The 15,707-nt window shown below is 32.2% G+C and overlaps 1 protein-coding gene across 1 annotated transcript in view; it reads left to right on the forward strand.

Moving 5' to 3' along the window:
• TBCK (TBC1 domain containing kinase) overlaps positions 1 to 15,707 on the forward strand; it is a 245,377-nt gene that overhangs the window by 84,506 nt on the left and 145,164 nt on the right. The window contains exons 15-19 of the mRNA XM_011966312.1: positions 937 to 1,035; positions 2,680 to 2,742; positions 3,259 to 3,385; positions 4,548 to 4,598; positions 5,877 to 5,960. Of these exons, the coding sequence (XP_011821702.1) occupies positions 937 to 1,035; positions 2,680 to 2,742; positions 3,259 to 3,385; positions 4,548 to 4,598; positions 5,877 to 5,960 (424 nt within the window). The remainder of the gene's footprint in view (positions 1 to 936; positions 1,036 to 2,679; positions 2,743 to 3,258; positions 3,386 to 4,547; positions 4,599 to 5,876; positions 5,961 to 15,707) is intronic.

Consider the following 15,707-nt stretch of genomic DNA (forward strand, 5'->3'; position numbering starts at 1 on the left):
CTTCTCTAGTTCTTTCAATTGTGATGTTAGAGTGTCAATTTTAGATCTTTCCAGCTTTCTCTTGTGGGCATTTAGTGCTATAAATTTCTCTCTACACACTGCTTTAAATGTGTCCCAGAGATTCTGATATGTTATGTCTTTAATGTCCTTATTTTTTAAAAGAAGACTTAAAAGTCAACAGGAAAAACATCAATATTGAAACAGAGAAATGGATAGAGTACATAATATAAATACAACTAGTAAATCTTTTCAAATTGTTCATCTTCACTAGGAATGAAAAAATATATATAAATTAAAATCGGATTGATTTTCCATACCACATTCGCAAAGTGAGCACAGATGCAATGATATTGGAACTCTCATTCTGTTGGAATAAATGTGAATGTACTGAAACATTTTGTAAAACAATTTGAATGCATATATCAAGAACCTTAACAACATCTGTGTCCTTTGTCCTATTAATACTCTTCTAGAAATTTCTCCTAAGACACAAATTTATAAAAGTACAAATTTATATGCAAAATGCAGAAGTACCCATAATAGTAGCTTATAGTGATTGAACACTTCTCTGTCACCACGTTTTTAACAGAGTGCTTTACCTGCATTGTCTTATTTAACCCGTATGAGGCTGGTACTATTATCCTTCATTTAAAATGACTCATTTTAAATCCTCCCAGAGCATCAAATAGAGAGGAAGGATTTAAAAATAGATAGAATCAGCTCCTCTTCTTAATTATATAATATAAATTTTGCAAGGTGTTAAGGATTCATTCTACTGCTTATTTATATGTATTAATAACACCAGACACAATAATTGCACGTACTTTGAAATTTATTGCAAGTCACTTAAGTTTTATCATGGGTATATTCAGAACTGTCTAGACTGAAAGATGGCACTAGGTAATTTGAGTCGTTTTCATTTCTTTTTTGATATAGGCTTATCCATATAAAAAAAATCAAATCTGGAAAGAAGCAAGAATTGACATTCCTCCTCTTTTGAGAGGTTTAACCTGGGCTGCTCTTCTGGGAGTTGAGGTAAGGAAAAAAGAAAAGGTTAGAAGCTGATTAATTATGCTAAGAAAAGATGAAGAAGGAGAGTGCTTTCCAAATATGTATTTTTCCAGTTACTAGAAAATTATATAGTAAAATATAAGCATTAGAATATTTGGCAATTTTAAGTGGAAGGAACATAGGAAAACAATAGAAAAGAAAAATATAATTGAGGGTTTATTAGATTGTGCTATTTAATATTTCATTTAATGGTGGTCACAGAAAATGTTTTGATTATTACCAAGGAATATTTTAAGAATATATGTCAGTTACAAGTGGGTAGTCCTGCTTATGAAGTATGCTTATTATAGAATATGATTATCTGTTTATAAATGGTTCTAAATTTGGAGAAATCTTTCAATCTAATCTGACATGTCAAAATCACTAACATAATTTAGTGGCTTTTGGCACACCTGTTCCACCTGGAATGTGCTACCAAGAGAAATAGCTCCCATGTCTTCTATAACACTTTCTCTGTGATTGTGAGGAAGGGAGAGGTGTCACAAATTGTGGTGGTCTGCAATACTAACAGAGAACTCCGATGACATCAATCATGACAACGGGCCAACTTCTAGCCAGATTTTTTTCATTTCTTGTCAATTTCTTTGTCATCTTGTCGTCTTATATTCTCTTTTAGATAATTATCCTTCCTTTTTAAGAATTCCAGTCAGGAATGGTGGCACATGCCTGTGGTCCCAGCTTCTTGGAAAGCTGAGGCAGGAGGGTTACTTGAGCCCAGGAGTTCGAGGCTTCAATGAACCTTGATTGTGCCACTGCACTCTACCCTGGATGATAGAACTAAACCCTGTCTCTAAAAAAAATATTTAAAAAAAATCCTCAACTATTTTTAATCCTTTTCAATTCTCTGTTTGAAGAATTTCCTTTCTTCATTCCTGATTCCCTTGATAAGAGTCTGCAAATACCTTTGAGTTTGGTTGGTTACTTTACAAGAATGCCAGTGGTTCAATATCATACAGTAATCATTAGACTTGTAGAACAATATAATGCTAAAGTCCAAGAGGACTTCAGGTATCAGGTTTTCCAACTCTCATTAAATGAATGTCTCAAAGAAGTTGATATAGCAGATATTGGAGTTTGAACCCTACTTCCTGGCTCTTTCTCTACCATGATAATAAGCCAGAATAATGTTATTTTTTTCATGCTTGGTCCTATAGAACATGACCAAAATTTGTAGTCATTTATTCAGTTATTTTTAATTTTTAACAGTGTGTAACTGAAAATTGTAAATGACCTCTTTAGGCCCTAATGATTCTATCATGTAATTATAGACATAACATAACAAGGTTGTGTTATGTTGTAGGGGCTGGGAGGTCAGCCAAACATACTTACTAGCTAAGTAATTAATCCACAACATTCATGTTGTGGTATTTATAATTCAAGAGTTTGCCTCAGCATAATGGCAAATTGTGACTTATCAGAGACTTTCATCATAGATTGTCAAAGACACAGAAAATTTCTCTTAAGATGAGTTCTACACTGCGTTTGAATGTGCTTATCTGTAGTTGGGTAGGTTTCCAAAGATAGATATTTGTAAAAAATAGATTTTTCTATATTACTAGTTGTATTAAGGATATGATAAACTAATATATCTTCTTTTATTTTTTGCAGGGAGCTATTCATGCCAAGTACGATGCAATTGATAAAGACACTCCAATTCCTACAGATAGACAAGTATGATTTAGATTTTCTTAAGCAACCTAAGATAATTCTGTCAAATATTTAAATTTTAGGAAGGAGCCTGAAGAAAGCCTCTTTCTCTCATGAATACAGACACACTGCTGCATACATACATTGTTAGAGAAGCCATAACTCTTATGCTTATAACTTAGAACAATACCTTAAAGGACTTTAAGGTCAAGTTACCTTTTTAAAAATACTATAGTTCTTCATCTGAAAAATTTGCCCTTCATTTGGACCAGACTATAAAGGAAAATATTTTTTAAAAGTATATTAACACATACCTTTCAAAAGAAATGGTCTGATTCTCCTGTTTAAGTATACATACAACATCTTTAGTGTTTCCATAAGATCAATTAAAAAATTCAAAAAATTAGGCACTTAAGAAGTTGGTCTGTTTTGAAATTTGTATTATGGCTTCTCCTTTTCCTTATTTAATGAATAAAGATTAAGGGTTTATTGCTGATTACACAATTACTGTTTCACCTTATTATTTTGCTATTTTAACAGATTGAAGTGGATATTCCTCGCTGTCATCAGTATGATGAACTGTTATCATCACCAGAAGGTCATGCAAAATTTAGGCGTGTATTAAAAGCCTGGGTAGTGTCTCATCCTGATCTTGTGTATTGGCAAGGTAACTTTTATAGTCATTAAAACTCCTCTGTAGTATTAGGAGATTGTTGCATAACTGACATTTTAAAAAAATTAAAATATCTAAACATCCTTGTCTTCGGAAAAAGTCAATATTGAAGCTCTGATTCATTTTTTGAGAGGTTTACATCCAAGCATTTTTTTAAATCTTTGTCTAAATCCTAGTAGATATCATTTAAAAACATAATATTTAATATGCAAGTTGATTAGCAAAGCAGAAAGGTATTTGGAGCTGTTATCATCTTTGTGGATACATTTTTTAAACGCCTATGCACACTGTTAAATCAGTTGGGGCTAGTTGAGATTCTTATAGTTAATGATTTCTAATTTATACTTACCATGGCTATTAGGACTTAAAAATAGGCTCTCATCCTAAAGTCCTCATTTTATTTGTCTTTTTTCCCCTTGTATCTTTAATGGTTCATATCTTTTATTTTTAGCTTTGCCATTATTATTTTTGTGTTTGATAAAGAATGAGAAACCCATTCCAACCCTATTTTTGAATGTGTTGTTATAAGCGGCTATTTTTATATTTCAGTTCTCTATTTCTTACTGGCCATAGTTTAAATAAAGGTATTATTTTTCTTAGCTCTGTGTATTTCAGAGCTATTCTATATCCTCCTAACAGTTGTAGGTAGATTTATGTACATTCTTTCAACATGACAATACATGCACATCATTATTATCAATAAAAGAAATGTCATATATTTGGAATTCACTTCACAATTTTTAAAGAATTTTTTTTCATTATCCCAAAGAAAAAGAACATAGGTGAAACTCCATTTCCTAGACGAGAAAGTATGTCAGAAGATATTAAGTAATTGCCAGAATTGTACACTTAGGGTCAGAGATGGGACAATATCCAAAGAATTGTAACTTTCTTCCATTTTTCTATTATTGTATTTCTCTTTTCGACTCATAATAATCTGGATAATAATAATAGCTGATTCATATTGGACACATACTGTGTGCTACACTATCACTTAATCCCCACAGTAAATCGTGAGGTGACATATTTCTGGATGGATAATACTTCTAATGTTTAATCTACTTGGAGGTAATGCAAAGAACTGAATAAGATATATATCTTCAATTCTACTAGATTATATTTATTAGATTTCTTTCTCCCAACCCCTCTGCATTAGGTCTTGACTCACTCTGTGCTCCATTCCTGTATCTAAACTTCAATAATGAAGGTAAGCCTCTTTATCATTTAAATAATCATTGCACATAATATTCTAAAATATGTAATTCAGACATGAAAGGTTTTTGTTTTTGTTTTAAGGTTCTTTTTCTCTTCCTGGTAGATTTCTGTGAAATAATCTATTATAGACTCATTTGAGAGATGTGAAGGATTAATTTATTACTGGAGAGTTTCATTTATGCTAAAGATATTACTAGAAATTTAGTGGAATTTGATTATTCTAAATTCCTTAGAGATTAATTTTTGTCTAAGTATACTTTCTAAAGAATTTTTAAAGAAATCAATTATGGCAGCACTTTTCCATAATCTTGTATCTCCAAAGCCTATAATCATTTTGGATACCTCTTCCTTAATGAAGACTTTTCTTATTCTCCTTCTTGAGCTCATAAAGCACTTTGTATTTATAAAAATTTATCTTGTGTCTGTCTTGTATTCTAATACTTATATACTAATGTAATATTTTTTGACAGCCCTTTTTCAATGGCAGGTTTTTTTTCCCTGCCTTTCTGCAATAACTTTATTATTGTAGGCTTTTCAATAAATACTAAATTCGAATAACTCCAATCCCTGAAATCACATGTAGAGTGTGTTACTATATATAGCTTGAATGTCTAGATGCCTTATCTGACCATCTCCCTATTTTCAGATTCTATCTATTTCATGACCAAATTTGCATCAATTTCTGGAATTAAGTAGAAATAGCATAATCCCAGAGAAATGAAATTTTACTCTTTGAATTATTTTTAAAATACTCTGTTCTCTGATATTCTCACTCATTAATCTAAACTAGAGTTTTTTACTATGTTTAATTAGGCATAGCCAATTATCACTCATACTGACCCAAGCGTAGTCAGGGGTCTGTGTTTGAAAATGTGAATTATAACACTATTCCTAAATCCAAAGTTCGTAGATTCTTGTTTGCATCAGCAGCAATTAAGGATCGTGAGGTCTGTATAACTTACTAGTAATGATCATGCTTAGAAATTTTAAGAAACAACGTTTAGGTAATAAAAGTTTTGATTATTGTGTGATAATGATTGTCACAGTAGTTTAAAATTTAAGTTATAGAATTATTATTTTCTGTTGTCTAAAATGTTTTCTATTTTAAAGCATAGAGACTTTTATCTCTCAATTTTGTTTTTCTAGCACTTGCTATCATAACTGTTATTTAATAGTAGATTCAAGGAATATGTGCTAAGTGAATGCATTACAGCTGGTCATCTACCCTGTTAACTAATTTTTTACATGCCTTTGCCTTATTCTCTTTTAGCCTTGGCTTATGCATGTATGTCTGCTTTTATTCCCAAATATCTGTATAACTTCTTCTTAAAAGACAACTCACATGTAATACAAGGTAAGCAAATGTCTTTCCGTGACTTTCTGCAGGGAAACTGCTGATGTACTGGTGTGTTGATGTAATATTTGATTAAATTTAAGATTTTGACCCTCAAAATATGATGGTCCATCCAATAAAATCCATAAAGAGAAATTAGAAAGTTCGGTCTTTCCTCCAAATCCACAAAGAATTATGGTATTTTTCTAATGGATATTTGATATCTGATTTCATTTCAGTTCAAATGCAGGCATGCTAGTTTGAGAAAATAAGAGACTGCCATTTATGTCTCTCACAATCAAAATTGCTCACAAAAAGCTTCACCATGGAGCAAGTCCACTGTAAATTAGTAAAAAGTTTAAATGTTTAATTGTGTAATCGGAGTATTAAAAATACTTTTCATTTATCTCACTTCCCATGCATGCATACCCAAAATATATTCCCTCTTTCTTCAACTTACCTAAAGTATACCTCCTTCTTAAGAGTTCACGTCATAGCGTAACCTATTTTTGATTTCATTCAGGACAACTTTAGCCACATTCAAACTTCTATTATAATTTCCTGAACTCTTTTTTGGAAGTAATATAATAGAAGTTAAAAATACCCACATTTAGATAGAAAAAATAATCCTAAAATTTATGTGGACCCACAAAAGATCTAGAATAGCCAAAGCTGTCCTGAGCTAAAAGAACAAAACTGGAGGAATCACATTATCTGACTTCAAATTATACTACAGAGCTATAGTAACTGAAACAAAATGGTACTGGCATAAAAGCAGACACATAGACCAATAGAACAGAATAGAAAACGCAGAAGCAAATCTGTACACTTACAGTGAACACATTTTCGACAAAGGTGTCAATAACATTCACTGTTCTTGAAGTTTCTTCAACAAATCGTTCTGAGGAAATTAGATCTTCATATGCAGAAGAATGAAACTAGACCTTTATCTGTCTAGTTACATAAAAATCTGTCTAGTTACATAAAAATCAAATCAAAATGGATTAAAGTCTCAAATCTAAGACCTCAAATTATGGTACTATAAGAAAACATTGGGGAAACTCTCCAGGACATTAGTCCGGGCAAAGATATCTTGAGTAATATCCCATAAACAGAGGCAAACAAAGCAAAAATGGACAAATGAGATCACATCAAGTTAAAAACCTTCTGAACAGCAAAGGAGACAATCAACAAAGTTAGGAGACAACTCACAGAATGGGAGAAAATATTTGAAAACTACCCACCTGATAAGGGATTAATGGCCAGAATATATAAGAAGCTCAAATAACTCTGTAGAAAAAAATCTAATAATCTGATTTTAAAAAGGGCAACAGATTTCATTACACATTTCTCAAAAGAAGACATATACATGGCAAACAGGATTCTGAAGAGGTGTTCAATATCATTGATGATCAGCGAAATTCAAGTCAAAACTACATGAGATATCATGTCACTCCAGTTAAAATGGCTTTTATCCACAAGATAGGCAATAACACGCTGGTGAGGATGTGGAGAAAAAGGAACCCTCATATGCCGTTGGTGGTAATGTATGTTAGTATAACCACTGTGGAGAACAGTTTAGAGGTTCTTCAATAAACTGAAAGTAAACCTACCATATGATCCAGCAATCCTACTGCTAGGTATATACCCAAAAGAAAGGAAATCAGTATCAAAGAGATATCTACACTCCCATGTTTACTGCAGCACCATTCATGATAGCCAAGACTTTGAAGCAACCTAAGTGTTCATCAACAGACAAGTGGATAAAGAAAATGTGGCACTTAATACACAATGGAGTACTATTCAGCCTTAAGAAAAAATGATATCCTGTCATTTTCAACAACATGGATGGAACTAGAGGTCATTATGTTAAATGATATAAGCCAGGCACAAAAAGACAGGCTTCATATGTTCTCACTTATTTGTAGGATCTGAAAATCAAAACATTTGAACTCATGCAGATGGAGAGTAGAATGACGGTTACCACAAGCTGGGAAGGGTAGTGGAGGGTAGAAGTTGGAGGATACACATTGTGAATGAGTAAAAAAAAATAACCGAAAGAATAAATAAGACCTAGTATTTGCTAGCACAACAGGGTGATTGTAGTTAATAATAATTTAATTGTACATTTTAAAATAACTAAGAGTATATAATTGGATTTTTTTAACGCAAAAGAAAAATACTTGAGGTGATGGATACTTCATTTTCCCTGAATGGGTTTATTATGCATTGCATGTCAGTATCAGTGTATCCCATTTACCCCATAAATATATACACGTACTATGTACCCACAAAAATTGAAAACAAAATAAAACAAGAAAACCCACACTTTTAAAACAGGTAAGTGTTTCAAATTTAAGTTTCACTACTTATTGGATAATCTTGGACAAATAATTTAACTTCTATAGGTAACATTTTTCTCATGTCTAGAATAAAAATATTGTAGAGGTTAAGCATAATATATAAATTCCTGGTACATACATATTCAATAAGTGCTATTATTTATTTCTTTATATTACTGTTACTATGAGTACTAGTTTTTGCTAGTGTTATCATTATGGCATTATGTACTGTTTTATATCCTTTCAACAAGATTCTGTATATTTTAAGGCCAGGGGATTTTCTTATAGTTTTTCTGTTCTTTTAGAGCAGACTACAAAGCTGCTCACTCTCCCATTTACTGTTTTTATGATGCTTATCAGATATCCCTTTGATCTTGTTTTTAACTATGTATAATTCTTCCTGCTTTATTTTAAACAACTTGAAACTGATTCTGTGTTATACATATCATTATGGTTTTATATAATTCACCCAGTTTTCATAAATGAATTAGGAGTACTGGATGTTGTATCTGATTTATCAAAAATTCTGAGTAAGTGGGATCTCAATTAGTAATAATTTTACTTGGTTAGAAATGAATATAAAATTAGAGTATCAGAGGTTGATATAATGGGAGAATAATTAGAAAGGAAGCAGAAAGGAAAATGTAAACTCAAAAAAGTAAAGCTAAAAGTAGAAGGAACAGAATATGGATAAATAGCTTCGCACATAAAAACATTTGTTCTTTCAGCATCATGTACCTTGAGGTTTAAAGAAAAAGAATTAAAACTTTTTGAAAATTTTGTGTTTACAAGCAAATTGAATCATGTGTTCATTCCTGTATATCTGTGTCTACAGTGTAGATAGGTGTTAGAAATGGAAATAATGATCCATTGTCTCTATGTTAATTTTGAAATGCAAACTCCATTGGCTTTTGTATTTTGAAATGGTATGGTTTGACATAGATGTGCCCAATTCTGCACATTTTCTACAGTGTGGACTTGTATGAAGTTGAGATTAATTTGAGAACGATTTTTAGAAGGTACAGCTTTTTGCTTTGACTTTTTCTAATTAAGGAGGAGTGCATTTTGTAGTGGAAGTTGTTTTTTGCTTATAGATTACCTTAATAAGGCCATTGACTGCAAGGACCCTGTTATACCTTCTTCATAGTTTATGAAGTAATGTTCCATAAGGTTGTATCCTGTACCTTATTAAGAAGGATGTGCCTCATTCTTAATAATAGCTTCCTTCTTACCCTTATTAGTGATGTTTATTATAGAATTAATAGTGTACTCTCTCAGATTTCAGTTAATAGAAAAATGAGTGGATTTAATAAAACCTTGGGTAATATCACAAGATTTTAGAAGCTATGCAATATAAATAATCTGTCAAATAGTGACCAAAGACAAACTGAGAAGATTAAAAGTAAAAAATAATCAGGTTAGTATTTGTGCTGTATAAAAAGAAATTTAATCATCATCAGCTAAATATATCAGCAATATAAGGCTGTTAGTTTCAAAGCTAACATGAAATTGTAATGTTTACTAAACTTTCCAAATATAAAAGCTCAATTAATATACAATGTTGGGCTAAATTTCTCTATAAAGATGAAAAATTGGGGAATCCTCAAATAAGCAATAAAAACAGGTCTTATAACATGAACTGATTAGACTGTTTCTTAGATGGTTGGCTGATACCTGGCTAGATGGCCAGCTCTTAAGACCATATGAGACATCTTATTTTATTTTTCCACTGTTTCATTATCTCAGATACATACATTGTATATTAATAATGAATTTCCAATACGAAAAAGACAAATTTCCGCACTTCCTAATTACAGACTTTTTTAACATACTTTTTTGATACAAGGTCTGGCTCTATTACCCGGGTTAGAGTGCCGTGGCACAATCTCAGCTCACTGCAACCTCCACCTCCTGTGCTCAAGCCACCTTTCCACCTCAGCCTCCTGAGTAGCTGAGACTGCAGGCATGCACCACCATATCTGGCTAATTTTTGTATTTTTTTGTAGAGACCGTTTGACCATGTTGCCCAGGCTGATCTCAAACTCATGAGCTCAAGCCATTCGCTCACCTCTGCCTCCCAAAGTGCTGGAATTACAGTCGTGAGCCACTGCGCCCAGCCTTAACATGCTTTTAAAAGGCATACTATACAGATATGCAAGACAATCTCTTGTTTAATTTATTAAATTAGAGACTATAGTGTATACAACATGAATTTGGAGAGACTTATAAGAAAGGCCAAAACACCTGGGTGCGGTGGCTCACGCCTGTAATCCCAGCACTTTGGGAGGCCGAGGTGGGTAGATTGCGAGGTCAGGAGTTCAAGACTAGCCTGGCCAACACAGTGAAACCCTGTCTCTACTAAAAATACAAAAATTAGCCAGGCATGGTGGCAGGCACCTGTAATCCCAGCTATTTGGGAGGCTGAGGCAGGAGAATTGCTTGAACCTGGGAGATGGAGGTTGCAGTGAGCTGAGATTGTGCCACTGCACTCCAGCCTAGGCGGCAGAGTGAGACTCCATATCAAAAAAAAAAAAAAGACAAAAAAGACTGTTCTTTAGTTTGATCAATTTATCAGTAATACATTTTAACATCCAACATTATAATTAAAAGACCTCTCAACAATTATTGATTGCTTGTTTCTCTAATTATTAATAATTTCCTCAATTATGATTTCTATAAAATTAAATTTGAAATCTTGAATTAGTATTTAATTTTGAACTTCTTTAAAGCCACCATAAATGTTCTTTAATATTATGCTGAAAAAAGAATCAGTAGACAAAGTGTTTTAAATCATTTGTCCAAATTTAATCTTTCAGTATATAACTGTGCTGACGCTGGCCATGCCAAGTACTGCTTATAGAACTGAGATTCTTTCAATAAATAACATTTATTCCTTTCCCAAAGGACTTCATAGTATGATACGGTAAATAAATGTGAAAATGACTACTTATAAGTCTAGGAGACAGGTATACATACTATTATGTTAGCACCGAGCAAGAAGTTTAGGGGGTTTCAATTTTCTTGTGTGTGGTAGCAAAAAGAAGAGAGCATTCTGGAAAGGTTTCATAAAAGGAGATACTTGATGAATTTGAAGTTTGCATAGGAATTTCATTGGTGAGAAGAGGTAAAGACATTCTTATGACAGGGAACAACGAAGAGGACTGAAGTAAAAGAGTGCAAAATGGGATGATAAAATATCCACTAATCAAATCTGATCTGTGGGATAGGAAAGAGAGATGGAAAGCTAAAGAAGGAGCTGAAACAGTACACTGTGTATTGGTTACTGAAGTTTGATAGAACAGTGGTTTATTTTTCTTCAAAGTGTTTATTTTAGGCTTAGCATTAGAAATATTCACCTCTCATTTTATTGGTGTACTTCTTTATTACTGTGTTTCTCTTTATTTTGTAGAGTTTTAAGCTTTACACTTCAAAGTAGTCATTGATTTTTGGTTGACATAAATATCACATGTACACTTTCTTCTCCACAAATTTTGGGAAAATTCCTAAGTCATAAGAAACTAATTCATTTAAAAGCTAATTGTAGAAATGCATATTTACTGAATCTTTGAATTGCCTTTCCAGAAGTTAAAAGTTTCTATGTTGAATAGCAACTTGAATCATTCTTTGAAAAAAAAAAAGTTATTACTATACACTAATAGAACTTAAAATATTTTCTATTTTAAAGTTTTTTCTAAAATATTATATATACACTCATGAGACTCTAAAATGCTTCACCTCTTATAGATCAGTAGAAAAATGATCAATTTAATCAAGATACCCTGTTTTTTTTAAACTTAGTTCTATTGACTTGTTACCTGCAGATATTTTTAAGATATAATAAATTTAATTACTTTCTGACTTAATGAATATTTGTTATTATCGTTGGTACTATCAAATTATCACCAGAAACATTGTTATTGAGTTGACAAACTACCAATACATGGGAACATTTAAAAATAACGTACTGATTATACAACTCAGGTTTGGCTATTGAGATTATCTAAGATTACTAAAATTATTCTAAGGTTCAGAATCTTAGAGTATTTAGTGTATGGAAAAAGATGGAGAAATTAGAAAGAAATCTATTGATTAGCGTTTCAACTGTGTTGGAAAACAAGTTTATAACTTGCAGGACAGGTATATCTTAGGCTATTGAGGAGAAAGGCAGCTTCAGACCAGTGAGGAACAAGGTAGACTACATTTGGCCAGTAAAACTTTGGCACATTAAACGTATTCTTGTAGAGTTTTATAAAACCTATTCACACTTGGAAGATGTGGTTGCTACAAGTCAGAAAGGTAAAGCTAAGAGGAGATACCATATAAATCTGCAAAATTAAGAGAAAGTTTCCCCAATTTTCTGTTTACTTGTATGTCTTTCTAAATCCTTTGAAGGAAAGAATCGTATCTTCTTCACTGTGATGTCCCCAACATTTAATATAGTACCACATATAACTAGATTGACTGTATAACTAAATTGGGATGTTTCTGGGAGTTAAAAGGGGCACTGTACCAGATGCTGGGTCTACAGGTGCCAACTGGGACTCTCACGGGCAAACTAGGAGATAAGTTCATACTACAGTATATATTCAGTAACTCTAGAGGGGAGAAAGAGGAAGACAGACATACCAAGTCTAAAGTCCAGTAGTCAAAGATGGGGTATAAAACTCTTCTTTCCCTCCAAACAATAACAATGAGAGTGAAATAATATGTATTTTCACTCCAAAAGTTATGTATTTAGAAAGGTAGTGCATTGTATTAGGTTGGTGCAAAAGCAGTTATGTTTTTTTCCATTACTTTTAATATATGTGCAGCTTAGTGCACATCTTTGCATAATGACTTTAATTTGATAAGATATTTGGAGATTGTAGTATACAGTCTTGTGATTTTCAAGAATATCTTGTATCATGTGACCAAGGAGATTTTTCCTGAAACAGTAAACATCCTACCTACCTTTACTAGAAATATTATTATGATAACTATTAAGTGAGCTCGTTTGTAGATTCTAGAGCAAGGTATGTCAGAAGGAAAGAAAGTGGTTTATTAATGTAGCCCTAAAGATTACTTTTCTCTTTCCTTTCTCTTATTTTGAACCCCTTCTTCCCACTTAGTTATAGAAGTTGATGCTTGTTTTTGTGCTTTTACTAGATAGGCCAAATTTTACAGCAGAAAACTTTGTAATGGGAAATAATTCAGGTTCATTTGCATTAAAATCATGTTTCTTTCTAGTGCAGTGAGTCAACATTATCACCAAATGGTTCGGTTTGGTCACATTCTTAGTTGACAATAGATATGTAACTCGCAACCTATCTATATTTATCATCTTCAGGATAGGCTAGTAGTCTGATGGAAAACAACAAATAGTTACAGAATTGAGAATACCATTTCTGATATGTGAGCTGAGGAAAACATTTGCTTTAAATCCCACCCATCATCTTTTATCTTATCATAGCTAAAAGAGTGAAAGCTGAAAAACTTTTCAGAAGGGAAAAAATAAGGATATCTATATGTAGGACTTTCTGAAATTTTGTCTCTGCTTATATTTTTTGGAAAACAGATGGCTTATTTATAAACAGTTGCACAAAAATATGATAGTGTCATATAAAATTCTTACGATAAATTTATTGGGGATTGTCAAGGAGAGAAACAAAAATTTTTAATACAGAGCAATTAGAAGGGAAGACGACAATTTATTTTCATTTTATATTTCATTGCAAAAATTAAAAAGTATAAGGTTTTACAAATATACAGAAAATTTATATTAGATAGATTTTGTACTGTAATATAATAAACTTCACTTGAAGCTTAAATGGGAAATTTAATAAGAAACTTAATTTATGTTTTTAAAAAATACCATTTACCTGTATATAGGTCTTGTGTAGGTTAGAAAACACTGTTTTTCAAGTTAAGACTCTAGATTCATATCCTCATTATATAGTATAAATCACAATTAGAGGTTTTTTTAACTTTTAGATTCAGGGTGCATGTACAGATTTGTTATATATGTAAATTACATGTCATGGGAGTTTGGTGTACAGATTATTTCATCACCCAGGCAATCAGCAGAGTACCAGACAGGTAGGTTTTCAATCGTCTCTCTCCTCTCATCTTCCTCCCTCAAGTGGTCCCGGACTCTGTTATTTCCTTCTTTGTGTACATGTCAATTACAGAGCTTTAACAACATTTTAATGTTTCCTTAAAAAGAGTAAAGATTCTATGATTCCATGGAATCCTTTGTTTTATTCTGGTTTTTTTTTTTTTTTTTTTTTTTTTTTTGTAACTACTCGTAAATTCTTTCATTTTGATTTACAAATCAAAAGGCATATATTTATTTTGATATTTTTAAAATTTACACCAAGGGACTTGTAAATGTTTGAAATAATTTGTAATATTACATAGTGCAGATTTCATCAGTTGTCACATGTGCTCTCTTTAGAGACAGAACTTTCTAAATATAACAGGCCATATTGTTATCTCATTTGAAAGCCTATCCTGAGCAACCAAAACTTATGCTAGTTTTACAAATTATGTTTTCATATATGAAGTAATATATAACATATAACTTTTAATAATACATAAATTTATGTATTTTATGTCTGTGTGTGTGTGTATATATATATATATGTGTATATGCAGTTATAACATACAAATTCAATCATTAGTGTTGGCCGGGCACAGTTGCTCACACCTGCAATCCCAGCACTTTGGGAGGCCAAGCCGGGTGGATCACCTGAGGTCAGGAGTTCAAGACCAACCTGGCCAACAGGGTGAAACCCCGTCTCTACTAAAAATACAAAATTAGCCAGGTGTGGTGGTAAGACAGTGTTTTAATGGTGGATTCGATTTCTTCAGTAGCTCCTTAATTAGCCATGTAATTTTACATAGTAATTCTTTTTATCAGGCTCAAATAAGAATGATATTTAATAAAATGGAGCATAGCTGTGGAAAATTGCCTGAGGTTTGTATTTCTGGTTTAAAATGAAGCATGCTTTTTAGAAGTTAATAACTATATGCTTTCACTGGTATACAGTTGAACGCTTATGATTGTTGATGTCACATATCTCTGGCTTCTGAGTAAACTGGAACTATAAACATACCACTAATTGGAAGGAGAAATTAAAAAGTTAAAGAAAAGTTAAAGTTAAAGAAAAGTTAAACCCAGAAGTTCCCTGGGCCCATCAGATATATTTTGGGTCTTCACTTTGATCTATAACTCTTGAAACTGATGTAAATTGTACCTTTTTTGTGCAGAGAGGAAAAAGTGAGACAATGGACAGATAGAATGCATTCTGTTGCAGTAGAATTAACATCAAGTCAAGAAAAAGTATTACTTGAGTATCTTTTTTTTTTTAAATCCAGCATGGGTAAAAGTTCACATTAAATGAGGAATTCAGCTTTGTCAGGGAATACAGCACCTCATCTTTTTTTT

The sequence above is a fragment of the Mandrillus leucophaeus genome, unplaced genomic scaffold (genome assembly GCF_000951045.1).
Source record: "Mandrillus leucophaeus isolate KB7577 unplaced genomic scaffold, Mleu.le_1.0 Scaffold756, whole genome shotgun sequence".
NCBI lineage: Eukaryota > Metazoa > Chordata > Mammalia > Primates > Cercopithecidae > Mandrillus > Mandrillus leucophaeus.